At 38.9% G+C, this 26,795-nt stretch overlaps 1 protein-coding gene across 5 annotated transcripts in view; it reads right to left on the bottom strand.

Moving 5' to 3' along the window:
• Positions 1 to 3,691: 3,691 nt before the first annotated feature.
• LOC119658408 (leucine-rich repeat flightless-interacting protein 2) overlaps positions 3,692 to 26,795 on the bottom strand; it is a 64,452-nt gene continuing 41,348 nt past the window's right edge. For 3 of the 5 annotated variants that reach the window (XM_038065802.1, XM_038065804.1, XM_038065801.1), the window contains 5 exons: positions 12,698 to 12,973; positions 12,171 to 12,534; positions 11,925 to 12,074; positions 11,676 to 11,860; positions 3,692 to 5,241 (listed from right to left, as the gene is read on the bottom strand). In XM_038065802.1, coding sequence (XP_037921730.1) covers positions 5,131 to 5,241; positions 11,676 to 11,860; positions 11,925 to 12,074; positions 12,171 to 12,534; positions 12,698 to 12,973 — 1,086 coding nt within the window. In that variant the 3' untranslated portion in view covers positions 3,692 to 5,130. Of the gene's footprint in view, positions 5,242 to 11,280; positions 11,350 to 11,675; positions 11,861 to 11,924; positions 12,075 to 12,170; positions 12,535 to 12,697; positions 12,974 to 23,108; positions 24,657 to 26,795 lie in introns of those variants that run through there. The other 2 variants (XM_038065800.1, XM_038065799.1) reach the window with 2 other exon arrangements.

Raw genomic sequence — 26,795 nt, 5'->3', positions numbered from 1 at the left:
CAACCTCTTTCAAGCGAGTGTTGAATGTGCCGACCAGTAAGTCTGGCAGGTGGTGGAACACTAGTTTGTATACCTCTGCTCGGATACCATCGGGTCCTGGCGCCTTCTTGTTTTTCATTCCAACTCTTATAGAAAAAAGCGAGTAGTCCTTGGCGCTCTCTGCACCAACGTGATCATCACGTACGGGGTGCGCGGAGAATAGTGCCCGTACAATGCAGTCCATCTGCTCGGCCTTAATTGAACGTGGGGGGGGGGGCCTATTTTTCGGGTTACCAGTTTGTAACCGAGTCCCCATTCACCTCGTCGACCAAATCCTGCCAACAGCGAGCTTTGTTCCTCTTTATTGCGCTGCGGAGTCTTTTTTTTGACTGATCTGTATCCTGTCGTTATGATACCGGCCTCCTTCCGGTCGTTTAGACGTTGTGTCAAGCAGCGGAGTCTGTGACAATCCTTCCGGAGCTCCGTAACTTCCGCCGTCCACCAACACATGGAAAGTTTGCCACGTCTCGATATCCTCCTGGGCAGGGAAGCTCCACAAGTCGACGTTATCAAATTCATAACTGAATTTACGACAGTGTCAGCTGCAGCGCCACCACCCCCAGGCATACCTTACAGCGCAGCCCCACCAGCTCCAAGAGTTTCTACAAACCTCCCGGTGTTCACCTTCGCGACGTCCCATGCACAGAAAGAACGCCGCACATTGCCTCCTACAGTCTTAAATGAAATGCACACTTCAAGGCCCTGATTCAATATGGATTGTTGCGCCAACGATTATTATTATTATTATTAGTCTCGGGCGAACGTAATGCTGACCACCTTGCCTCCTACAGTGTATTGTAGCGTACCGTTACTGTCCTGAATGAAGTGCTCTAATACAGTTCAACACTCTGATCCTCATATTTTGGTAAGCATTGTGAAAACAATGTAACCAGAGCGGCCCACCCACTCAAAGGAAGCATCTCATTCGCAATCAATGTAAAAAATACCCTTATTCGTTGAAAAGTTGTATACTCGGTCATTGCCTTCTCCCCTTCATTGTTTTGCTGTTCATTTTCTTCTTATCTTTTTTATATCCACAGTCCATTTTCGATAGCCAAAAGTCAGTCCCTATCCGAGGCGTTGTTAACGTTTCAGTAGCAATAAAGTTTCAAAATTTGCAGGTTGTTAGCCCACAAATTTCCATTCCTTTTACTCGCCTCTTACGAAAAAAAGGGAAGAGTTCTTAAGCCCCAACTCACAAGGCAGTCCGTTGGGCTTGAGGTCTCCCTGCAGACTTATATAGCGCTACAACTGTAATTACTACAGATCTAAGAATTTGAAACTTTTCCCAGATAGTGGAAAAAGGGAATGATCGCCAAGATTCCAAAAAAGGGAACCCGTTTTGAGTGTGACAATTGGAGGGGTATCTGCGTGCTAAATTAATCCTGGAATGGATTAAAGAACATTTGAAAGCTTGATCGACAAAGAGCAGGTTGGTTTTCGCGTCTGCATTGACCACACCAACACTCTGCGGATCATTTTGGAACAGTGCGCGGGGTTTAGGTCTTCGCTGCTCCTGTTCTTCATCGATTTCGATAACGTGAAGGGAGTATATCTAAAGTGGAGAAACTAATAGCTATTATCAGAGCGACATATAATGACGCAAAATGTCAACTGCTGCACCGAGGTAAAATCTCGGAGGATTCCGAGGTCCAAAGCGGAGTCCGCCAAGGTTGGATCTTGCCACCGATATTATTTCTTCTTGTTATAGATGACGTTCTTCCTGCTGCCTTGACCGGAGAACGTGAAGGAATTTAATGAACTACAACATCTTTCAAGTACCACGACCACGCTGATGTCATCTGCTTACTCCTCCACCAAATCATAGATCTTGGCCAAATGGCTCTGGATTTGAAAAAGATAAACACCAACAAAACCAAGGTTCTCAGTCAGTCTGACGGGTCATCGCACTCTCCTTATCTGGAGTTATCTCAACATCAAGATCAAGTTGAAACTGTCCTGTGCTAATGTTCTTTCTATGTTGCTATGTGGGAGTAGCACATGGAAAGTGAACTCCATTTTTATTCAAAAACTTCAAGCGTTCGTCAATAATTATCTGTGTCGTATCATTGGAGTACGCTTGGCTGATACTATCTCAAACGAAGGACTTGGTCGGCGCACAGGCCAGGCACAGTATTTTAGCTAACCGCAGATGGTCGTGTGTACGTGTTCTCGACGCGATATACTTCACCCATGGGTAAATGGCAACCATATATATTTTATATTAGCGTGATCTTTTTAAGGGTTCGTGTAAAACAAAACTTTATTAAAATCTATTTACTGTCTGTCTGTCCATCACACGCATTTTTCTCGGAGAATGTAGCAGCGATTGACACCAAATTTGGTGGAAAGATGGGAACTGTGAATTCTCACGCATACAGTGAGTTACATCCTTTTACGTCGAATTTAAGGGCGGGGGGCCACATACATGCAAAAGGGGGTATACATTTTTTTTCACCAAATATATTCATGTGGGGTATCAAAAGAAAGTCTCGATTAGAACTTTCCGAAGCTGGTCTTAGTTTTGACATTTGTTGGAAAGGCGGGCAGTTCGGATGGTCGAAAGTGGTCATTTATTTCACGGGGCCATACTCAGAAACTGTCCAACCGAAAAATCTGAAAAAAAATTAAGAGGCTGCCGTCCGAAATACCTTCCATACCGATATCCCTTCAAATAAAGTTAATATTAGTATATTACTATAATTTTCAGTAATTGGCTATGGAACTCCCCTTAAGTTCATCCTAGCGCCACGAAATACACAAAACCTTTCATACCTGAAGCGTCCAGCTTCTGGTTTCCCGACCTGTTTTAGTATACAATATTTTCAAATTCCCAGTCATGACTGCAAAATATTTCTTTTTTTCCCTGACTCCTAATAATATGATGATAATAATAATGCAATATTGAACCCATGGGACCTGAGCCCATCACCTTTCTCTTGAATATCGTTTTGAGAGCATTTCCAGCTATTCGTTTTTCAAACAATCCTTTTTTCGCTGCTTTCTTAACGCTCTTCATGAATTTACGAAGCGACGATCTCTTATAATGATAATTTCAGCCATTTTCAAGTCAATGCATAAAAAACAGATCTAATAACTTGACCACCCAGGAAAGGTCAGAAAAAATTAGAAATGAAAGACATCTAAGTTCCCCCCTTCCACCTTAAGGTGAAAATACTAGTCTTTGGGAAGTGCACCATTGATGGTTATGCTAGTAGATGTGAGGCCTATATTTTGTGCACTGAATCCCACTTGGAAAAAACTGTAACTCCACGTCGAGCTTTAAGAACCCTCCCCCGATTTGGGCTGTCCACCGTAGTCAGCACAAAATTCTAATTCGATTGCTTTTCCAAAATTTTTTTTTTGCTCTCTAAATGTGTTATATCTCACTGGTGGTAGAAGGATTTGTTATGGTGACTGGATGTCGGATACCAGTTGACTCAGCTGTGAATGAGTATTTGAGTTAAATTAGGATAATAACCTCGGGCGAGCGTAATGCTGACCAGATTGCTTCCAACAGTGTATTGTAGCGTGCCGTTACGGTCTTGAATCAAGGGCTCTAACACTATTCAACACCCTGATCCAATTGGATTGTTGCGTCAACGATTATTATTAAATATATTATAAGCCTCATGAAATGAAACAATGATCATTTATTTTTATTTATATCTTTTGGAGGCCTGATATCCAAATGTAGTCTTTATTTATAATAACATAATAATCTGTTGTTGCTGCTACTTCATATGCACTATCTCTTCAGCAAGAGAACGACTTTGTTTTTTCTATTTCTTGCATGCTATAAACAAAAGACATACCGATCCGACCATCACCATCCTCATTTCTTCTTTCCATGCAACATACATACATCCACCATGTGAAATTTCAAATTTGTGTTAAATATTTACCGAGATAGAGAGTGTTTGTTGTTGTTGCATTCGTTAACAACAATGATATGAAGGTGGACGATCGCTAGCAAAAATAATGGCAGAGAACATAATATTTAACACAATAAATTATTATATAAAAATGCATTTTGATGCTTGTCATACATATAAATAAATACACATTATTATAAAATATTATTCATTATAAAACATTAGAAAAAGTTGATTTTTTGTCGTTAGTCTCAATAAGATGTGTCTGTGTGTGTTTGACGCATTTTTGCAATTTATTTTGGGTTTTATGTTGATATTTTCTATGTTTGAAGTTGTTTATTTGTTTTGCTCTAATTCTCCCTCGTCCGCTAGTTTCCATGCTTCAACTTATTCACTAAAGGCAATACGCATTTTGTTTAATAGAAAAGAATAATCTTTTTTGCGTCTTTATATTTTCTATTTTCATTTGAAATTATCGGCTTATCATTTTCTATACACATTTATATAAAGATTGTTCATATCTTTGATTTATTTAAAAATTCATTATTCTTTCATTAAATAAATTAAATTCTACTAACTTTACTCGTAATATTACTTTTTCTTCTGTTTTAAATCTCTTTCTTTGCTTATTATTTTCCGCTTTAAATATATATATTTAATAATAAATTTCCACTTATGGTTTAATATGTAAAAATCTGTACAGTACACGTTTCTAGTAAAAAAATTTTAACAAAATTTTCAACAAGCATTCTCCAGATGAAAGAGTAGAGTAGATGTTATTGGACTGTTTCCTCGCTTCGCGTGCCTATTCGAACAGAATAGAGCATGAGAGAGCCCTTGCATTAGCAAAAGTTACTATGAAAGTTAACAAAAGTTAAAGGTTTGTAAGTAAGTTGTCTAATTTTTGCTGTAAAAGGGCTGGTTAGAAACAAAAAATATTTTTGATTACAAGGTCAATATACAAATCAAATTGCGTGGGACGAATAGAGCTCCGGTTCTAGACCTCGCCGCGCCCCTCCTATCGAATTCAATATATTACTACATTTGCTTTACTTTTTCCTTCTCTTCTAATATATATATCAAAAAACTTAAATATTTCATTATTAAATATTTGTTTCTGTTTTCAACATAAACTTTCATTGATTTTTCTTGTTAATTCGTAACTTTTTATTCCATTTCTTTGTTTTATTATTTTTTAGATACCATTCGAGGTTTGTCAGAGGTCTTTGAGTAATGCACTCTTTGCATTCTTCAACTTGTCTAGGCGTTTTAATAGATGATTATTGGATGTTTCTAGCTCCTCTAAACGTTCCATAGCTTCACGATTCTGTAATAATAAACAAAATATATTCCGAGAGTTAGTTTGTGTTGAAATTTCTTCACAATTCAAACAAGGGTGGAAAATGAATGATATAAACATAGATCAAAATCAATATGTTATTAACAATCTTGGGAGATAGTTATTGTTTTGGAATCTTTTGTAGGACAACAAAGCCATTGTTATCTGAACATGAACGAATAACATGTCGGCGGTCGCTATGTAATAGATGGAAATTGTTTTGTTGATCCATTTGGTAGAAAATTTTTCACGAGGAAAACCGGGTGCAGGTAAATAAATTCAAACACTTGGAGCTCACTTCAATGCCAACATTTAAAAATGCTGGCACAGAATCTCACTTACCCCCTTTTCAGACAAATATAATTTAAAATGTGTTGAAATTTTGTAGTGTCTGGACTTTTTGGTATTTGCCGATACTTTCAACTATGAAATTGAACACATTTTAACGCTGCAATGGAGAAGACACCGACCCAGACTGCAATTTCAATATAAACTTCAATACTTCAATAGAGACGTAGACAGAACTTTGTTTTGAATGTGAAATAAAAAACGGTTTTCGAAATCATGTCGACAGGTAGATTTCGTGGAAGTAGTTTGTGCACGTGAGTAGTGCACAGGAACAAAGAAACATTGCAACGTTTCCGAGATTTTTACAGGAGATTCGAAGTTAAACACTTGAAAATTGTCTAACAAAAAATGCACTGTTTCGCTTTATTAACTGGGAACAAAACTGTTCCATGCAAATAAGATTGTTATGTAGTTGGGGGTTCGAAACATTATAAAGGAAAAAGGAGAGGGAAACATAAATGAGGAGTTTTGCCAATAAATGACTGCAATTAAAAAAAAAATTAAGGTCGCCAAACTACTTTAGCAAACAGACTGTATAAAATCAAAGAAATAATTAAATATTTAGTGACATGAGCCATGCAGTTCTGTCCGCGTCCAAGTGCGGTATCGCAGAAATTTCAGTCGATACGTGCCCCTTTTGCTGAGTCCTGGACAAATTCTGCCTCTCAATTTCTTTTACTAAAAATATCACTGTCCAGCTGTGGCAAATGGGATCTGCAACATAGTGGCCCCTGAAGCCCAAAAAATATCAACAACTGCGAGAAAGATAGATAGCAAAAAAGAAATAAAAGTAAAACTTCTCAACTGATAGGTGTTTTCAGATATAGTTCCGCAGAATACACTGTACATCCCCTTGGCTAAATAATAACAGAATGTTTTCAAACCACCACACTGCGTGCCATTTATAATAAACATGGAGAGAGTAAAACATGAGGGTAGAATTGTACCTCATTGTGGAATATGACAAATAGTGGCTATAAAAATGCAGCTTCATAAAATGTTTATTGACATACGCTTGCATGCTCCATAGCTAGGTCGAGAATATGGGAAATTCTCAAATTTCTGTGCATTTACATCCTCTTTTTTCTCTTTTAGCCGCCCTTATCTCTGTAGCGGGATCGAGACGTCTACATAGAATTCACCATTTTTCTCGATCATAGGCTTGTATTGACTGTTCTTTCGACTACGACGTTTCGTTTTCGTCACCGGTTTATAATTGGATTTTGGAATGTGAAAACGCTTCTCAACGACGGCATCGAGGATCCCCAGAATACTCGCTTGTTTCAACTTCAACGAGAATTTCAGCGATGCAGGCTGGAGATTCTGAGATTAATCAAAGTAAGATAGTGGAACTGGGGGAACAAACTAATCCACCCTACGGTACTGTGCTGTTGAATTCTGGTCAGCTTGCAGGAAGTAAGCGTGAATCCGATGTCTGTCTGCTGCATCTGTTAGGCGCCATCTCCTGTCCTCGAAACCAGCATTATACGGAATATTAACTGCACTGTTACGCACCAACGGATAATTTCGATTTAGAAGAAAAGGATGCTTTGTATGAGCAACTCAATGCAGTTCTGGAGAGGCTTTCCAAAAGGGGACATTGTGATCCTGATGAAAGATCCGAATTTCAATGCGAGCTCTGATGAAACCTTACTCGATTTCGGGGACCGTAACGACAATGGTAAGAGGTTTGCGAATTTCTGCAGCTTTTATCGACTTGGCATTGGTGGTCACTTTCCCAGAGTGGCCGATGAGCTGATCGCCCTAGATTCGTATTGCGTAGAAAAGTCGAGGGGTGTGTGGAGCTCTCAGAAAGACCCGGAGAGAAGTTAAGCGTGGTGGATGTGCTATGATTCATTTAGAAGATACTGGTCACCATATATAGACTCGGACTGGGTAGATTCGGGAGGCTCTCAAAAAACAATCGATCGTATCAAGCCACCTGTGTTTCGGTCGGTTTTTTTTTTAGTCTTTTCCAATCGACATCGATGTTCAGGTCAATCTTTGTTAGCTAGTTTTCGTCACCATTACAGAAGACTTTCTCCAAATTCTTCATTTGTAGATATACTCATTTCGGACGTGATAATTATCTTTGGTAATCAGCCAACACTTTGAACCATAGAGGTGGCAGAGGTGAGGCAGCGTCTGATGATTTGCCTCTGCCCTGGTAAGAAACCGTAAAGCCGTCATCGCTTGACTTTTTTGAATCCAAGTATGATCCAACAACACGACTGTCAACAATTCGTTAAAAAATCTTCATGGTGTGGAATGACAACCGAATCGAACGGTAATTAGGAAATTTCAAAGAATTGCCTTTCGTTTTCCATATTGAACCGATTGTTCTTTCACTTTCAATATCGCAAATGAAGAATTAACTAAGCCAGAGTATTGGGTCCCAGCTTTTCGATTTCCAGAGCTCAATTGAGATATTGTCAGGTCCTGTTGTTTTCCCCTATATCAATTGTTTGATTACCTCTTCAAATTTGGTTGGTACCAACAGGGAAAAATTGTCCCAATTTGGCAATTCTTTCGTTAAAATCGGCACGAAATATTTCTACCATTTGCTCAATAATTGGGCTCGTCCATCGGTAGGCAACATGTCGTTTTATCGTTGACACAACAAAAGTGTTCGATATCTTATATGCGATGGATTCGGCTTTCTTCAAGCCGATAAAGGTCTGCTCCGCCGTCCTGATTGCTTCCTTTGCTTCCCGGTTGGCATTTTTGTAAATTTGTCAATTGGCCCGTGTTTCCATGATGAGCAAGTTATGATAGAGGCATTTTTTTCTCCTGCACCTTCATTTGAGCATCGTTATTCCAAAGCCAAGCATATCGGTTGGTGAACCGATTGCCAGGCCTGGTGACCTCGAGGTTTTGTAGTTCGCGCTTTTAGCTTAATTTAGCGTTTCTTTGAAGTTCGTAATAGTCAATCATCGTGTGAGCTTATATCTTCACTTTTCTTACGCCACCATTTAATTTGCGAGGGGATAGTGCGGTGACTAGATTCGCAGGACCGTAATCGACGTCCGCTGTTGAAGTGTGACGGTCTCATAGGGAACGGCTTTGCAGTTAGCGACGGTGAGAAAATGACGTCATATGAGGATATGTTCGATTTGCGGTTTAGTGTTCTCATTACAAAATTGAGTCTTTGTGTCGAAAGAAAGCTTCTTTCTCGGCACACCAATTTCACGTCATAGCTCTTGCTACCATACCATCGAGTTCCTTGCGGAACGAAAATGTCGATGCGTAGTTTCGAACGCCTTTTGCAAGTCCCTGCGTCTGAGCAGTGCGGGAATCAATATTTAGAGTGCAACAAACGTGCAGACACGGCTTGGACCAGTGCTTACTTCCTATCGCCATTTATGCCTCAAGAACCACTTCTTATTTCTTGACAGTACCGTTCGGCTCCTCTATTTGGAAACTCTGAGAAGATTCCGCATTTAAAAAAAAGAAGATTTTTCTTCGAGTATTTTTTTTGATTGAACAGGAGGTAGATTGTTCTTTTCCAATATTATTCTTATAACTTCAATCTGTACAGTTGCTCAGATGGTCTTGAAGAGAAAAAGAAAAACTTTGCAAAGTACCGGCGAGTTGGAGGACCCGCCAATTGGAAACGATGGACAAATGCTGTCCCTCATAGCATGGACGATTTGTGTAATTGTATAGATGAAAATCGCCCAACCTGGAAAGTCCTTTAGAAGCAATATCTCCAAGGTGAGAGCCAAAATTTGGACGAATTATATTTTTCTTCAAACAAATTTTAACCTAAAAAAAAGAAAAAGTTTTTTTTTTTCGCAAATCACCGCATTCTAAGGCTATACAGAAAACATTGAGTCAATATATCCCGCGTCAGTTTCTATGATTGTCTGAAACTCGGTCTAAAGCGTGCGCGGGCAGCACATGTATCGGTCCATATCGATCCTTGCGGCTCTCAGAAATGTTTCAACTACTCAGCATATATAAAAGTCCAAAGGACTCAAATCTAGGAGTCAAGATGTTAGAATCCGTTCGACCAGAACTTGTGAACGTTGACAACCAATTTTAAACCAAATGACTTGAGGTGGGCAAACGCACCATCCTGCTGGAAAACATATGGATTTCAAGACGGCACAGTATCCAAGCGCTTCACTACATTTTTTTTTGTGACTTTTCCTCTTTGCTACAGAAATGTGGTAGCATCACATCATCCTCACTGAACACGATACCTAGTACGTGAACATTCGCCGGAAATTTCGTTGTCGCAACAATAGGCACGTCTTCAGGGTCATGGGTGAACCAGCGCTCATTCATGTGATTGATTTTTGTATCTAAAGTAAATATTTTCTCGTCAGAAAAAAAAAACGCCTTAAGGAACACAAATCTAGTGGCAACGTTCAACTTGCTTTGTGCTGGTAGCTCCGGAAAGCATCTGCCTCACTTCAGTTTTGTATGACTTATAGCGAAGATCGTTTTCGACGATTCGCCGTATAGTTTTCCCCGCTCACACTAACAACGGATGACAATTTTCAGATTGACAGCATTCAATCCTCAAAAATTAGCTCCTGAGCCCGTTGAGTGATGGCGGATGTTCTGGCAATATGCTCCTTTAAGTATGTTTTCCTCGCAAAACTTTCGTTCTACTTCTCCGACTCATTGCACATTGCAAAGACATCTTAGACGGTCGATCTCGTGTACCCGAGCAATTGAATGATTTCTGCATCACGTGGCCACAACGCGAAAACGTTCGATTAACGCGGCTCTTCGACTGTACTCCGTATTTGGCTTCAAGATTGTAAATGCTTCGAGGTTAGGATAGCTGAGTACACACGCTAAACTAGGAGTATTTAAACATTAATCGAGAAGCGATAGTGAAAGCCAGGACGCGAGGCAGCTACAAAGGATATCGAATTGGTGGCCTTCGGCACAAAACCGAGATTTTTGAATATTTTTGCTAATGCAACTCTAGACCAGAAACCGGTTATTGCGACGTTAATGATGATGATGTATACAACAAAATAAAAAAGGATCGAAATATTTTTTTAGAGAACTGCGCTCTGATTGTAATATCAACAATTTAATTCACGTCGTACTGCAAGCTCAACTCGACAAAGTTTACGTGGAAGAGAGTACAAAGTTGTCGCCTTGTCAAGAAACGATTATGGAAATGTAATACCAATCCGCACTTTAGGGCCCACTTCTTCTATCTCCAAAAAACGCCAAATGATAATCATTTTTTTCGTTTAATACCCGGAGTTGTAAAATATATGCCAGACTTTTTTAACTGAAGATATTGGACAAACTTAACCTACTGGTATCGACGTTTGTGTTTATCTTGAATTATTTTCAGTCAGCACAATCAGCAAATAGCGTATATAGCACCACTGCATGCTTCTATTAGGCTTTCGGAGTTGATATAAATGAAATCATTTAGTAATGCAGATACACAATGAACCCACGCAATAATACAAAATAGCAATCGATGAAAATGAGCAGGGGCAAAAGTTAAAGCCATCCGGACAAAGTGCTTAACAGATAAGGGAAATATTGTTTTTAGTTAGCAAAAACTCATAATATATGGATTCAACCCGATCCATAACATATGTTACGAGGAATGTTGGATATGTAATCATTACTTCAAACATTATCTTATATGATTAGTCAAAAGACACACAAGGGAAGTATAAACAACATTTATCGTACTGTAATGTTCGTTATCCTTCCAAATGCCTACTGGCAATGGCATTCATCCCAATTACTAGCAACTAAAGGCTGTAAAGCGTAAAGAAATAAAAAAGAGACGTCATACGAAACTCGATAATATCTACTTCTGAAACACCGACTTATTATTAAGACTTCTCACTTTAAACCCATATATATATATTCTTTTATAAAAAACCATCTGAGAAATTTAATAAGAAAAATGTCGACTAATTCTTCCAGTCAATTTGGAATGACTAGACAACATTTTGAAGAATTTAATAAATAAATTACTTTTGCCAGAAATCCTGTAATTATGAATTGAAACCAACTCAGTTTCAGATTCCTTAATATCTCATGACAAAAAAAAATGGATCAAGATGGGATAATCCGCTTACCTCTCGCTGTAATTTTCTTCGTTCAATTTTCAATTCAGCTTCAGCTTTTTCGGCCGCCTCTGCTGTGCTTTTATAACGTATAACTTGCGTTTCGGATCGCGCTAAGCTGGCTTGAAGACTAGCAATTTCCTGTTCAGCTTTCTGTAGCTTATATTTATATTCTGATATCAATTTGTTTGCTTCTCCTGTAATAAAAGTGAAAATTTGAGTTTAAAATGTGCTTAATTGGATTGCTTGAAAATAAATTACTTTGCGCATCCCACTCATCATCATTTCCAACTGGTCCATTCATAGAGCCACCTCTTCGCTGTGATTTTAAGTCAGTAAGTTGCTGTTGGAGATTATTCACTTCTTTTTGGAGTTCTTGCTTTTCTTCGGTGAATTTTTTGAGCCGGACATCTGAGTTGGTGGGAAGTAGAAAAATAAGTATATTGCCATGAGGACAAAAGGACGAATGCGAGTACTTGTAACTACTCAGTTCTAAAATTAACTTACCTAATGAACCTTGAACAGATCCTAATAGTTGTGCGTTATCTACAGTGACTAGAGCGCGTTTGGCATCTGAGCCATCTTCATTTTCTATCAAAACTATAACTAAACCTTGTTCGGCTATAAGAGTATCTCGTTCATCTAACTGTCCACGTACTAATTTCAATTCTTCTTCAACCTTATCTAAATTTCGTTTTAAAGCATTATGATCGCGGCATTTTTCTTTATATTCACGCTGTAACTGTGCATAACTCTCTTCCATCTCCTCAAGTTTATCCTTGAGAAGTTGTATTTGATACGATTGAGAAGCTCGTTCATTGTCTAGCTGAGCATTAGCAATCATAGCCTTACGAAACCTTTCCTCGACATCCTGTGTGAATGAAAAAAATTAAAGTTGATTTTAATACTGTTTTGATTAGTTCGGAGGTATTATCCTTGTCGGTTATTTTCTGATGTTTTTGAATTTCTTCCAAAAACACTAAAGTATGGAGGGGGAGAAAGGTAGAAAATATGTGAGATTTGAGCGTAAATACCTTCAGTTCATGCCGAATATCTCGTAAGCTTCGGCCTTCTTCCTCCAGCGAATCTTCGCTACTTCGTCGTGATGATAACGAGGAGCTACCTCTTGCCGAATTTGCAGACAGAGTGTGCCGCGATCGGGACAACGGATCAATTCCAGCCGCTGTTTGCATATCGAACACTCTGTCGGCATTTTGTTCCTGTTCTTTCTGTTGCCGCTCCAGTTCACGCATTCGAATTTCGCGTGCTTCCGCACGCGCTTGGCGACGTGCTGCTAATCTCGCCTCGGCCTGTAATTGATAAAAAAAATTATTTTTATCAGTATCCTATATATATATGTGCTGGGCGGTAAATTGTAGTGTAATTATACTAAGGGTGTGAGATATTTTCGCGTAAACAACACGCAAATTACAGATACCACTAAGAGCAATTACTTAGAGATCGCTAAATGATTGTTTGTAGATGAACTGATAAGCGGGCAACGCTCACAGTACTTGTTTTGGTTAACAATGAAAATTGCATTGTAAATGACATTGAAATCATTGAATTTACCAAAATCGAGGTAACTAGTGAACCATTCACTAATTTTGGAAATGATTTCAGACAGTTAAGCATAGGAGACGAACAGTAATAAAAAGTTTGCATTCAAGTTAACTCAATGTGACTGGATGAGTCAAAAATCCGAGTAAATGGAATTCTAAGTAGCAGCAAACCATAACCAGTTTCATCGAGGTAGTTCCCATTTGTCTCTTTTAAACATTTAAATTCTAAATGCATAATGTCGCCCTGTTTTCCTGTAACGTAGTTCCAGATTAAAAAAATGTGAAGAACAGATGCGATGCCTGCATTCAATGCAATGAAAAAAAATGTACGAATACTTTGTTGTATTCTCACAGAAGCATCAAGTATGCAACGAGGTTACAAATTGAAAAGTAATTGCGTTCCCTGCAAGTTTTTCTGTTTTTTTCAAAATCCTCTACAAAACGACACACTTATACCGTGCGAGGAATTTCTACCCTCCCACCGAAAATCAACACACGCTGTCCATTAGAGGCGATAAAATGAATTATGCAGTCCATATTTCTCAATTTGTGATTTTTACTTTTGTTTTGAAGAGAGCTGCAGCCCACAAGTACTAGAAAGCATTGTATAATAAATTATATGTTAATGTGAAACCAATCAAAACAATAAAAAAAAATATTAGAAAATATGTCAATAGATCGACAAAATTTAAATGAGTATCCCCTTTTATAGATGTAGAGAAACTGGTTACCCAAGAAACAGTTTGCATTGCAAATGATAAGCATATTTGGTATTTGGAATCTATCTAGACAAATCTGACAATATGCAAATCGAATACTTAATTTTTTTTCATGTTATTTCCGGAAAAAAATTGTTTTTATTTGGAGAAGAAAAGGGGATTCTCTTTGACATCTATAAGAAACCCACTCAAGCTACTTCCGCTTATAGAGAACGGGATCCTCAGTGCAGAAAGATTCGAAAAGGAAAAGAATATATCATCGACACCGAGGTTAAGCGCTGCTTTCAACTATTGGTTGGTATGGCCCTTATAAGCGAAACGCTAAGAGGTGCAGGTCCTGATATCCTTCGTTGAAACTCAAAAAACTAAACTGATGAAAGGCTTGAAAAACAACTTGGCGTCATCGAGTAGGGCACACCACATCAAAACGAGACTAGGATCCCCACAGACCAAAAATTAAAACACGAATCCAGTGGCGCATATGTACATATAAATTAACCTGTACAGACACCAAAAGACTGGTTTCGGTACGTTAGCGATATTACGCGATAGAAGCGGAAACGGTCCGGAAAAATAAAAGGAGAGCACATCCCTGAAATGGATGGTACCACGATAAATCATATCGAATTAATGAATGTAACAACAGCAGCAAATTAGGTGCACAAGACAGCCTAGAGATTTGACGCGAAAAAAAGAAAATTTATTCATTTATTATGACAAACACAAAATCAGTGGTCAGACACTAAGTAGTTAAAGTAGCACCGCTGCCGCTCGGAATTTGTTTATAAAAAAACTCAATCCCGTCTTAGGACAAAACAATACTTGGTGGGCTCCATGGGATCGCTGTCTTTTGCCTTTCCACTTGTAAGTTCTGTAGCATCTACACACAAACCAGGGGAAATCCGCAAACATTGCTTCTTTTCAGGGTTCTGGTACCTCTGTTCTATCGCAAAAATATGCTAATCGACCCTTTCTTCATACTTGTCATTGACAGCTCCACAACTAGGTGGGGAAAAATCGGGATAAGGGTAGAGAAAATGGTTTTTTAGGACATGGTGTATGCGAGTTGATTGTATTTTTGCTCCCCCTCCCTTCCGCGCATAACTCCCTTGAGAGCTCCCAAGCTTTCTGGGCTAAACACAACAGCGGAGTGACTGCGTTCTTCCGCAGTGAGAGAGCCGTCAAATGAAGTTCATTACACGAACTTGTATGAGGCAATATGAAATAAGTGCGGTGCGCAATGCAACACGCAGAAAAGTTCGGAAAATCAAACTCTTGCGTTGCGTGAGAGAGAGTTTATTGCGTCATTTGCAATATGGCGGCACTTTTCGTTTTCGGCTGTTACATTTGAAACGGGTTTATTTGGCATGAATTCGTTTAGGAAACTGTCGTAGGCACTAATTGAATTGCAAATCAAAGTAGTAGCAAAATGTATTCGGTAATAGCATAATCGTGAATATTACTTGCAATGCCGCGAATTTGTGCGCGGGAAATGTACTTGATGCCGGCAAGAGTGCATTTACCTCCGGCTTAAATTCAATTTTTATGAATGGAAGATTTGGAAATAATACTAGTGACATTCCTAATTGGCACTTGCAATTCAATTAGTGCCTACGACAGTTTGCTAAACAAATTCATGCTAATTATTCCCATTAGCGCCGCCATACTGCAAACGGCTGTAATCTGTCTTCAGAGCGAACCTTGCCGACGTGGAGCGATCTTTGCCGACCTTAAATCTTCACTGTACATTGAAGCTGCGTACCGGCCGCAACTTCTCTCATCTGCGTGCCGGACGCAACAGAATTTTGTTTCGGCCATTATTCTCTTTCCTTTCCAAAACAAGGTCCAACAAAGGATGCTTTACGATATAGTTATGGCCTAACAATTATCCTTTTCTTGGCTTTTGCATCACTGAATATATGAAATTTTTCTCTGAAGTATCAGAAGTTTTTAAAGCGGTAGAGAAGGGATTTATTTCGACACTGGATGTCAGATAGCAGTCCACTCAGCTATGGATGAGTACGTGAGTCAAATCAGGATAAAATCACGGACGAGAACAATGGTGACCACATTGTCCCAAATAGTGATAGAAGTCCTGTAATGTATCGTTACGGTGTTAAATGAAGAGATCAAACAGGCTTCAAGGCTCAGATCCAATTTAACTGTCGTGCCAAACGATTATGATTATTAGCTAAGCCCGGTTCAAATCGAGGCTCGAAGATCTCACTAGAGTTGAGATTTCCTGCAGGCTTGTTTTCTTCAAATTTCTTATCCCTATTTGCTTCATGTGAACTGCATGACGAATAGGAATGGAAGGAAAACGGTTGCCCTTTTGAAGCAATACACTTTCATCACACCATTAATATCAGGGCAAAAAATAAGATTTCTTCGAAAAAACAGAACACAAATCCCGTATTGAAAAATATTACATTGCTGAAAACCTGATGTTATAAACTCCGCCTTCTACTGTGATAAGTCCACGACTCGAATGGAATCACTAAATTCTGATTGGTCCAATCTTTTCCTTTAAAATTAGGATCATAAGGGGCTTGTTGTTGTTTCGTTCTCTGTTTGCAATTCGTAACTTTGGAGTGAAGTACGAACTGATCCACTGCCCGAATGTGGAAACCAAAAGCAGATAGAAGCTTCGGGTATTGAAGCATTTCTCTTTTTTCATTCCTGTCTTGTAAGACTAGTAGGATCCTCGTGCAAAATAAAGGCACAGCAAAAGTAAAAAAAAAATACTTTTACTTTACAAAAAAAAATTATTAAAGGGGTCATCCCGTGTGAAAGTTGTTTTTTCGCTTTTTTTAGCAATTTGTGTGAAGAACTGGATAAATATACAAATACGAGTTTTTCATCATATATTTGTTAATATCGTGGACATGCGTAATAATTTTTCCAGACCGATAGCATAGTTCATTATTGAAATACAGAGCATCTCCAAAAAAGGTGTTTTTCTGCGGTCACGCTAGAGGGCGCTACAATCATCTTAAGGAAAAAATTAAACAACATTTTAACGTACAGACTTAACTACAGTCCGCAAACTAGGATTATTAAAAAAAATATTAAAAGTTCAATTTTTGGTGCCGTGTGAATTTTGGTGTTTCACGGTTTCTTCAATGAATAAAAATAAACTGCTGAATGAATCGCAATTATCCTAGTTTGCGGACCGTAGAAATATGTTCTGAATAAGCCGTGAGTATGTCAAAGAATTTTGTTGGATAGTTTTTGGGCTATGGTGGCAGCCGATTTTCAACATGCGGTTTCGAGAAAAACGCATTTAAAAAGTAGAATGCGATTTTTAGCCATAAAACCTAAACTGACTATTAATCTGCCATACCTACCTACTCCATAAACCTTAGGTTTCTTCAAGAAACACATGTACAACCTCGGCTTCAATTCTTGTCCTTTTAGCGAAGTCATTTGAACGTCATTCAGACCGACAAATACGAGCTTTATTACGACGATCGACATAAATCTGGCATGTGACTTATCATGTGTTTAACACTATCATTTCCGAACGACTCTGAATATCAAAAAATAACGTTACCCATATATTCACTATATCTAGATGCAATTGATGCCAAAAAAAAATCGATTCCGCGGATCCGACACCCCCTTAATGTTTAATAAAATGCTAAGGTGATATGTTTTTCATCGGAAAATATTGAGAATAGAAAAAGCTTAATGGTAAGGACTGAATATTTTGTGAATGCGACCATTAGACCAAAAAGGTTGTTGGCATCAAATACGGAAGACCATGATTTGGTGTAATAATCTGTTGGCCTGTTTGTCAATAGAGCCACAGTTTGCTTTTGCTATCGTGAAAAATGAGTTGTTCATGCTGAGTGAGCACTAGGGTTGAATTCAACAAATTCACATTGAAAGAGGCGATAACTAAACTACAAAAAATCGAGCTCAATCTATAAGCGTGAATGCGGTCACTGGGTGCAAAAAAAAAATCTGAGGTTTTTCATTATATTAGAGACCTTGGAGCTGAAAATTATACTATGCATAAAATCAAAGTTTCATGCTATTTAGATAGCAAAAATTTGCAAGAATTTTATAGCCGCCGAGAAAATAAAAAATAATGGAGGTCATACTGAGCAGTTAAATAAGATCTGAAATTTTAATCTTTTGTTAGTAATGACTAAACCACCATCATGTCTATGGAATTTTCAATAATGATGACGTGATGACACTTATCGCGTAACTATTCCCTCATTAGCATGTTCATGAGGAAATTCATTAGGCAATCATGTGAGGCGGGTTGTGTGAATTTCATATTAGCATATCTTCGCTGAAAAATGTTATCGGCAAATTATATTGTTATGTAGAAAGAGCAACTCTATGTTATATATATATATTCAATAAAGGAAAAAACAGTCAAAATACAAGGCATCGAACTTCAAGGCAACTAACTTTAAAAGAGTATCTCGTCATGATTGAATTGCTTCACAATATGATATGCAAACAACTGTTTGTTTGCATTTGAATTTTATCGTTATCAGGCGAGAAAAATGAAGAATTGCAATAAACATAACGAACAAACGATTGAAATGACATATAGAAGTATCGATCATGTTACAGAAAACACAAAAAATAAAACGGAAATGCAATATAAATAATTTGGTTATCATTTTAAAGTTTTGTTAAGAGAACGACCCATGTCATCAATTTTTCGAGACTAATCTGATAAATACAACCTACATTTGGAAAGCTTGATAATGTAATGGTATATGGACAGCCCTGACTAGAAGTAGGAGAAAAGAAGGGGATTCCTTCTGGGTCCGGAATATAAATTTCAGTAAACAAGTCGGGAAACCGGAAGCTGGACGTTTCAAGTATGCTGGGTTTTGTGTATTCACATTAGTATCTGGCACGTAATGTATATGCATATATTATATCAGAATATTCACTTTCACGTGTTACTGGCATTCAACGCTTGAGGATTTGAACTGAAGCGACACCTTTGAGCTATTATAACTACGTGATTTCTTTCAGATTTTTTGGTTGGGTAGGTTCTGAGAATAGGCCTGTGATAAAAATGACCACTTTTCAGCCTCCGGCTTCCACCTTGTACATTAAATGAAGAATTGAAAAGTACTAATCGAGACCTTTCATTTGATATCCCACATGACTATATTCGGTGATAAAATTGTGTACCCCTCTCTTGCATATATTGAGACTCCCCCTTAAATTCCACTAGTCACACGCTGTATGCGTGCGTGTGCGTTCACAGTTCCGACCGTTGCACCAAATTTGGTCTCAATTGATATAACTGTATCCGAGAAAATGTGTGTGACAGACAGACAGACAGTAAACCGATTTTAATAAGGTTTTGTTTTTTGCACAAAAATTTATAAGGCGAACTGTATAACTGTTCTACCCCGCTCCTGGATCTTCTCTCTATGCCCTTGGCGATCAGCTTTTGATTCTGGAAAGGACGTCTGTGAACAAAACTCATGAAATCCGTTCCTTTCCTCCGTTCAGCTTTAATATGAGAGAGCATGATTTCGAAGTTGAAAATTTAGGTGGGCATCATTCAATGGGATTTCTAAACCAACTATGACGGAACCATAGTAGGATGTCTAAGCTGATATCCGAGTGCAAATGAACGACATGAAAGTAATATTAGATATTAGACCTTTGGGCAAGATGAATGCCGCTGTGACTGGTGTTTCGTTTTTAGATAAACTTGGATATGGACGTTTTATGCCATACAATGTAGTAAAAAGAAAATATAGAGCTTAGCTTTCTTTTATAATTATTTTTTTCCAAAGTCGATGGCTTGGTAGGTTTACAATCGAGCGGAGATATGGATAGTTATTAAAATGCTGGCATCCACTAATGAGTGTTTCTTTAGTTGCATAAGAATTTTGAATATCGATAACTATGGTCAGATGCCAAGGTGAGAATGCCAAATTGTGTTGACATTTCTGTTCAGTAAGGTTTGATAAGTCATCATGAATCGTTTAACGCCAGAACAAGACCTTCAAACTGTGGAATCTTACTTTTAATAAATCCGTTCGCGAAGAACATAGAGCAGTATGAAGTCCGCTCCGTCATCAAGTGGACGCAGACTCAGGACTCCCTGCATCCTCAACAAAAAAAAAATCATTTTGGCCTAGTTTAGGTCTGAACATTCCACTTCAATATAATTCGCACTCATGTCGTGTTTGCGATTATATATAAATGAAGTGATTACCAACTGTCGCCGCTTTCGGTCACGCTGCTTCCAGGGCAGAGGTAGCGTAGTCGAAACCGTCAGTCAATCTTTTTAACATAGAGCACTTCGTCCATTTTGCGATCAACATAATCGACTTAGCGAGCAAGCAATTCGTGCAGTTATTGATCGTTTTCGAACTAATTTTACTCTTTTTGACTCAATACCATCAACAAGACAAAGAAATGTGCGAACCGAACAGAATATTGCCGCTGTAGCGCGAAGTGTTGAAGAAGACGCCGAAATGTCGATTCATCGCTGTTCTCGACTTATTGGACTTTGTCCTTCAACTACGTGGAAAACTTCGCGTAAGGATCTCAGCTCACGTGCCTATAAAATACAGCTCGTGCAAGAACTGGAGCCAAATGAACATCGTTTGCGACGCATTTTTGCTTATTGGGCTCATTTGAAATTGGCCGAAGATGAGCATTTTTATCGAACAATTTTGTTTAGTGATGAAGCTCATTTCTGGTTAAATGGCTACGCCAATAAACAAAATTGCCGCATATGGGGCGAATGCAATCCTCAAACCAATAACGAGTCATCATTACATCCATTAAAATTGATTGCTTGGTGCGATTAACACGCTGGCGGCATCATCGGTCCCTATTTCTTTCGCAATGACGAAGGAGCTGCCGATACGGTGAATGGCGAGCGCTATCAAGCCATGCTGAGTAAATTTTTGTTTTCAAAAATTAGTCAGGTAAACATCGCCGACATTTGGTTTCTACAAGACGGCGCAACGTGCCATAGAGCATGGTTAACAATCGGTTAATTATAAAATCAAGTTGGTGATAATTTTGTTTCCAGAGGTGGTCCTGTTAACTGGCCCTCTTGTTCACGCGATTTAACGCCCCTCGATTACTTTTTTTGGGATTATGTCAAGTCATTGGATTATGCCGACAAACCAGCAACTCTTGAAGCATTGAAAGCCAATGTTGAAGCCACCACTGACGGAATACGACCAGATTTATTGGAAAAAGTATTAAAAAATTGGACTGATCGAATGCACTATGTAACTCGTAGCCGCGACAAGCTCTTAAAAAAATACTCATTAGTTTGAATGAGGATTATATAAGTTCAGGTTGAACATTTTAGACGAAAGCAAGGTAATACGAGAATGCTTCGGAAGACACTCATTTCTTTACAGTGGTATTGCTTTTTTGTAATCCTCTAAAGTTAAGAAAGCTATCTATCTAAGATACTGGTCAATGACTTAGAAGTTGGTTTCCGACAGAGCCTTTGATATGTCGACTACCAAACTAAGTAACAAGTCGGGAAACCGGAAACTGGACGCTTCAGCTATGAAAGATTTTGTGTATTTCTCTTATAAAACCCTTTGTGTATGCATTTGTCCCATTAGTACCTAGCACGTAATATATGCATACATTATGTGAGAATATCCACTTTCACGTGATGTTGACATTCAAAGTCTTGAATTTGTAAAGAAGCGACAACTTTGATCTATTACAACTTTGTTAGTAATAGTGCGATTTCCACCAAACTTGTTGGAATCATGCTCTATGTCATAGCTTACAGCGCTACATTTCGTGGTTGTGCGATGAACTTAAGGGGCGTTTTGCAGCCAAATACTAAAAATTGTAGTAATATATGATTATTAACTTTATTTGAACATATATCGATATGGAGAGTATTTTTGTTTTACACAAAACCTTAAAAAGGAACACAGTCATTGCAAAGCGAATGTTAATTCTAGTAAGCTCATGTTGCCAACCTGTGGCCAACTTATATATTGGGTTGGGGCAAAAGAAATATCGTATCCCCCTCCTTATTTGCAAAAAAACTCACACAGCCAGTTTTCGCAAGCCTCTTTTGAGGCCAACTTAGTTGCACCAAGAGCGTTTTGCATGGACCGGAAGAGATGATAATCACTTGGTGCCAGGTCCGGACTATACGGTGGATGCGATAGGACATCCCATCTGAGCTCCCGTAGCTTCTGACGAGTCATTAAAGATGTGTGAGCCCGAGCGTTGTGCTGGTAGAACACAACACCATTCCTATTGACCAGTTCTGGCCGCTTCTGGTCAATCGCCTGCTTCAAACGGTCGAGTTGCTCACAGTAGAGGACCGAATTCAGGATCTGGCCATAGTTGAGCAGCTCATAGTGGATGATTCCCTTCCAATCCCACCAAACACATAGCAAAACCTATATTACATCCGAGTTTCAATTTGCTTCCATCGTGTTGCTATGTTTGGAAGCGGACAAGCTGTAATATAAAAAATAGTAATAAGTTGGCAATATGGGCGTGGTCAGATTTATGCCGGTTTCACGTAACATCTGCATGTTAAGAATTTGTTTCTGATTCCTTGCTAGGGCATGTGATGGAGAAACAAATTTTAAGTGACTAACATTGGTAGTGGGCCCCCTTATCATTCTTGGGGTAATGTTTGAAGGCAAATTTACGGTCAAATGAACTGGGCTCTGAATGGCCGGTAGAGTAAGTTGTTGAAAATGCTTACTAAATAGTTCAACAATCGGGGATCGCACGTTTTTCCAAGTTTTGTTATTAAAAAGGTGTGGGCAGCTGAAAGTTTTACTTCATATTAAACAGACTGCGTTAATAATCAGACCAGAACATATGCTAATCTCTTTGATTTGAATGTAGCTTAGTGTCCGGATATGGTTAGAGCCCTGGGCTGTCGTAGCGGAAGGTCGCGGTTCAAATCTCACTGGTGGCAGAGGGATTTGGAATCATGACTGGATGTCAAATACCAGTCGACTCAGCTGCGAATGAGTACCTGAGTCAAATCAGGGTAATAATCTCGGGTTAGTGCAATGCTGACCACATTACCTCCGACAGTGTACTGTAGTGTGCTTCTACGGTCTTGACTGAAGTGCTCTGACACACTTTAAGGCTCTAACGATTATTATTATTATTATTATAAAGATTCATAACAATTTAATACTACCTACAATTTCATTCGATTTATCCAGGAATGTCACTAGTAAATCAGGCTCCTCATCACTGTAAAAAACACTGTCATCATCTGTTACACATGCATCTAGACATTCGGCACTCTTTGGATCTGTTAATGAACTATCAACCCTATCCAATCTACACTCATCATTATCATTGGCGTTATCGTTTCGGTTTCGCGAGGCCATAGAAATTCCGTTTGTTGAATCAACTGTTTTTTCTTCGCAATCAACATGACTTTCTATTAAAGTTATATTTTGAGCGTCAGTTACATTGGTTTCAGAACGATCTTTGGTCTGGGGATTTTTGGCACCAGTACTAACACCGGTTGGTTTATTTTCACCATCAGAAGATGATTCATTCATTGTGACATTATCATCGCTTTCTGAATTGAAATCATCATCATCGAAATCGAACACTTCGTTGCTTTCGTTATTTTCTATTTCACCACCTTCACTTTTCTCTTTTACCGAATTTTTAGAATCTATCAAAATGTTATTATTTTGCTCAGGGGCGGATACCGATTTTGGTTCTTTCCCATCACTTTCACCGTCGTTTAGTGCACCTCTATCTTGTATTTTCTCCATCTTAGAATAATTTCCAATCAATTTTTTTAAGAATCTGAGCCGAACAAAGCCACGTAATGAAACATTTAACCGCAAATACTTCAAGTAACGAACTTTTCCCCTGGAATGATTTCACAGAATTTCATTGGCATGATATAAGATGTATTATGGGAAACACGTTATCAAAAAAATTTCAGGCTTGATAAGATATAAAGTATGGCCCACAATGTTTGTTATCTTTTGCGTTGCGCGTTTATTATATTGGCCCCAAACACAAACTGTAGACTACTGAGGGCATATCTGAAACATTTCAAAACACGATTTCTGTTGGGTCGGACAGTAATGCGATATTAATGTTTCAGTTGAAGCACAACATGTTTTAATTAGAACCCTGATTGGTTGCCGGACGAATGGATCCGTATAATGCACAGTTAAATCTTTATTGTTACGATTGTTGTTAAATATTTGCACTTGACCATTGTATGGAATTGTTAGCACTCGGAGCAACTGCTGTTCGCACTAAACATTTTATTCAATTGGGTTGTTAATGGACCAGCTGGTACTGTGAATCACAAGGAATCCAGATTCTCACCGCCTTATCAGCGCGAGTGCTATTCTATTCAAAAGTTTTGAGAAACATACACGAACCCAGAGAGCGTAAGTGACTTTTCTAGATTAAGTACATATTCACGGTTGAATAACAAAAATTGAAGCCAATGAAAATATGCAGTAGTAGCGGCTTAGAAATGTCTTCCTTGGGATCTTCTCTGATCAAAAAAACAACTTGATCAGGCCTGGCAAAGTGCGACACTCCAGTGTACAGCGATTGAGCTAGCCGGCACTCTACTGTGGGACCCTGAACTGCGAAAGTCGACTCCATCCAAATGTAAAATGATGTCACTTCGATTGCTAACCCATTCGCGCAAGTATTCAGAGATTACGTCAATGATATTTCAGCGTTCAAGTTTTCAACAGACTGGCTCTTGAAGTCATTTTAAATCCCAATCCAAGCTCTGTAGTTGCTACTAAGTGGCCGAACCAACGACGAAAACAATAATAACAACACGACAGCATCAACACCCCGAAGCTTCTAAGATGCCGGTTAAGTCGGTAATGTGATTTGTCTTGTCTCCATCTCCTACAATCACCATTCAAGAAAACTATAACAACAAAAATGTAGTCATCATGGTCATTCTTCGTACGAGAGCCACCGTTTTTAGTGTACAGTTAAACGGAAAAAGTATTTTGACAGTATTAGTTGTTTTCTGAATAAGTTGCATCAACCTCGAACTTTCTTTCTAACACAAGGGACTATTTGCTGAACAACGAAAGCTAATTAAAAATATTGGATGAACTGCGTCTCTCCGTAAGGTAACTTTTTTTTGGGAGTAGGCTAGGTGAATGTGCAGAGTGTTGGACTCCCGCAACAGTTAACTGTGGGACTATCAACTAAACTCCCTGTCATCAGAGAACTAGCCTGGAGCCGTTTGACACATTAAGGCTTCGGAAGCCTTCAAGTAAGGGAGGGGGGAAGAGTTGTTAGTCTAGGGAAACACTTGCCATCCAGTCCCCCTACCGGTCGAGTTCAATTTTCTTGGCAATAAGAAGAGCCCGCACATAATGCGCAACACGACTCCAGCTGCCAGCGCTCTTCAGTACCTTTCTGACGATGTTGTTTGGAGAGAGCTCCCCTGTGTTCAGCGTCGTCCGCCACTCCATTGCAGAATTAGAAGATGGGGCCCCTTCCAATCCTGTGCAGGTAATACTGAAAACCTTCATGCCCGCTTAGTATTTGGGTAAGGAAGCAATCAATCTCACCATGCGTTCAGTTCAGCCACAGGTCTAAATTGTCGATGAGCCGCGCAATCTGCCCCTTGGCTCATTTTTCCATTCTTAAGTTTTCGCCCTTACGACGGTAGATAGTTTTACGCTCCTTGGCAAGGAGGGCAATGGGGGCCACTTCCGCGATCACCATCACCGCCGGTGCTGAGACAGGTCGATGAGCAGACGCCACTCGCAAAGCTCCCGTCTCTGCAGGTAACATTGCTTGATAAAGGGGTGCACACTTATGATCACAACTATATAGGAGGCACGACCAGAAAGTAAGTGTAATCAATTTGTGTAGACTTAAAAAAAAAAAAAATTATTTAAAAAAAATGCATGGTTACATTTTTACATAAGTAAGTTATTTTTTAACATAGCCCATCTATTCGATGCAGGTTGTGAGGCCAGAGATAAATTTTTTGATGCCTACCTCCTCGAAAAAGTTTCTTCCCAGTTTCCCCCACCCAGTTCTTCACCCTTCATTTCTTCATCTATTGGAAATTCTTTTCCAACCATATACTTCTTCAGGGAGGTGAACAGATGGTAATCTGAAGGCGCAAGGTCCAGGGAATATTGGGGTAGTTCAAAATGTTCCATCCAAAAAATTCCAGGATTTGAGTTGTGGCCTTGGCCGTGTGAACTTGTCAGTATGCCCTCTCTTTTATTCTGAATCGCGATTTTCAATTATTATCTTACCGCGTTGATGATCTCCCTCTGAGCCATATATTCAATCAAAATTATGTCTTTATGGTCCAAAACACGAATGGCATAATTTTTTGTCAAAGGGTGAAAAGATATAACCTCATTTTTTTTTGTTTCAAGCGCGTAGTGGGTAGCCACAGTTCACTAGCATGGACAGTTTTAGCCTAATTAAAAAACCCAACTGATTTTGCCCTTCACAGCAAGGAAGAGATGATCATGAAGAGAGAGAGAGAATTTTCAACATACTATCCTCGAATTGGTCTCATTTTTAATGGGAGGAGTCAAGCCACACGACAGTATTGCCAACATGTCAAAAAACCATGACAGTACACTTACTTTCTGAACGTGCCTCGTACCTTTCAGTCTTTTAACGATTAAAAATTTTAGAGTGTTCATATAATAGGCTTCCAGGAGTATTTTCGTACTATTCATGAGTGCTGGATATTGTCGTGTGTGGATGATGGTGTCCTCTTATAATCTTACTTTCGATAGGTAGAAACTTATCTTACTGTGTCCTGAGTATATCCGCTATAATCCAAAGACTCTTCTTGGTTATACTTGAAAAATCGCCCGATCAGCATGACTCTCAAT

This window comes from Hermetia illucens, chromosome 5 (assembly GCF_905115235.1).
Source record: "Hermetia illucens chromosome 5, iHerIll2.2.curated.20191125, whole genome shotgun sequence".
NCBI lineage: Eukaryota > Metazoa > Arthropoda > Insecta > Diptera > Stratiomyidae > Hermetia > Hermetia illucens.
The sequence above is the reverse complement of the archived record's forward strand: the minus strand, read 5'-3'. Positions and strand labels throughout refer to the sequence as shown.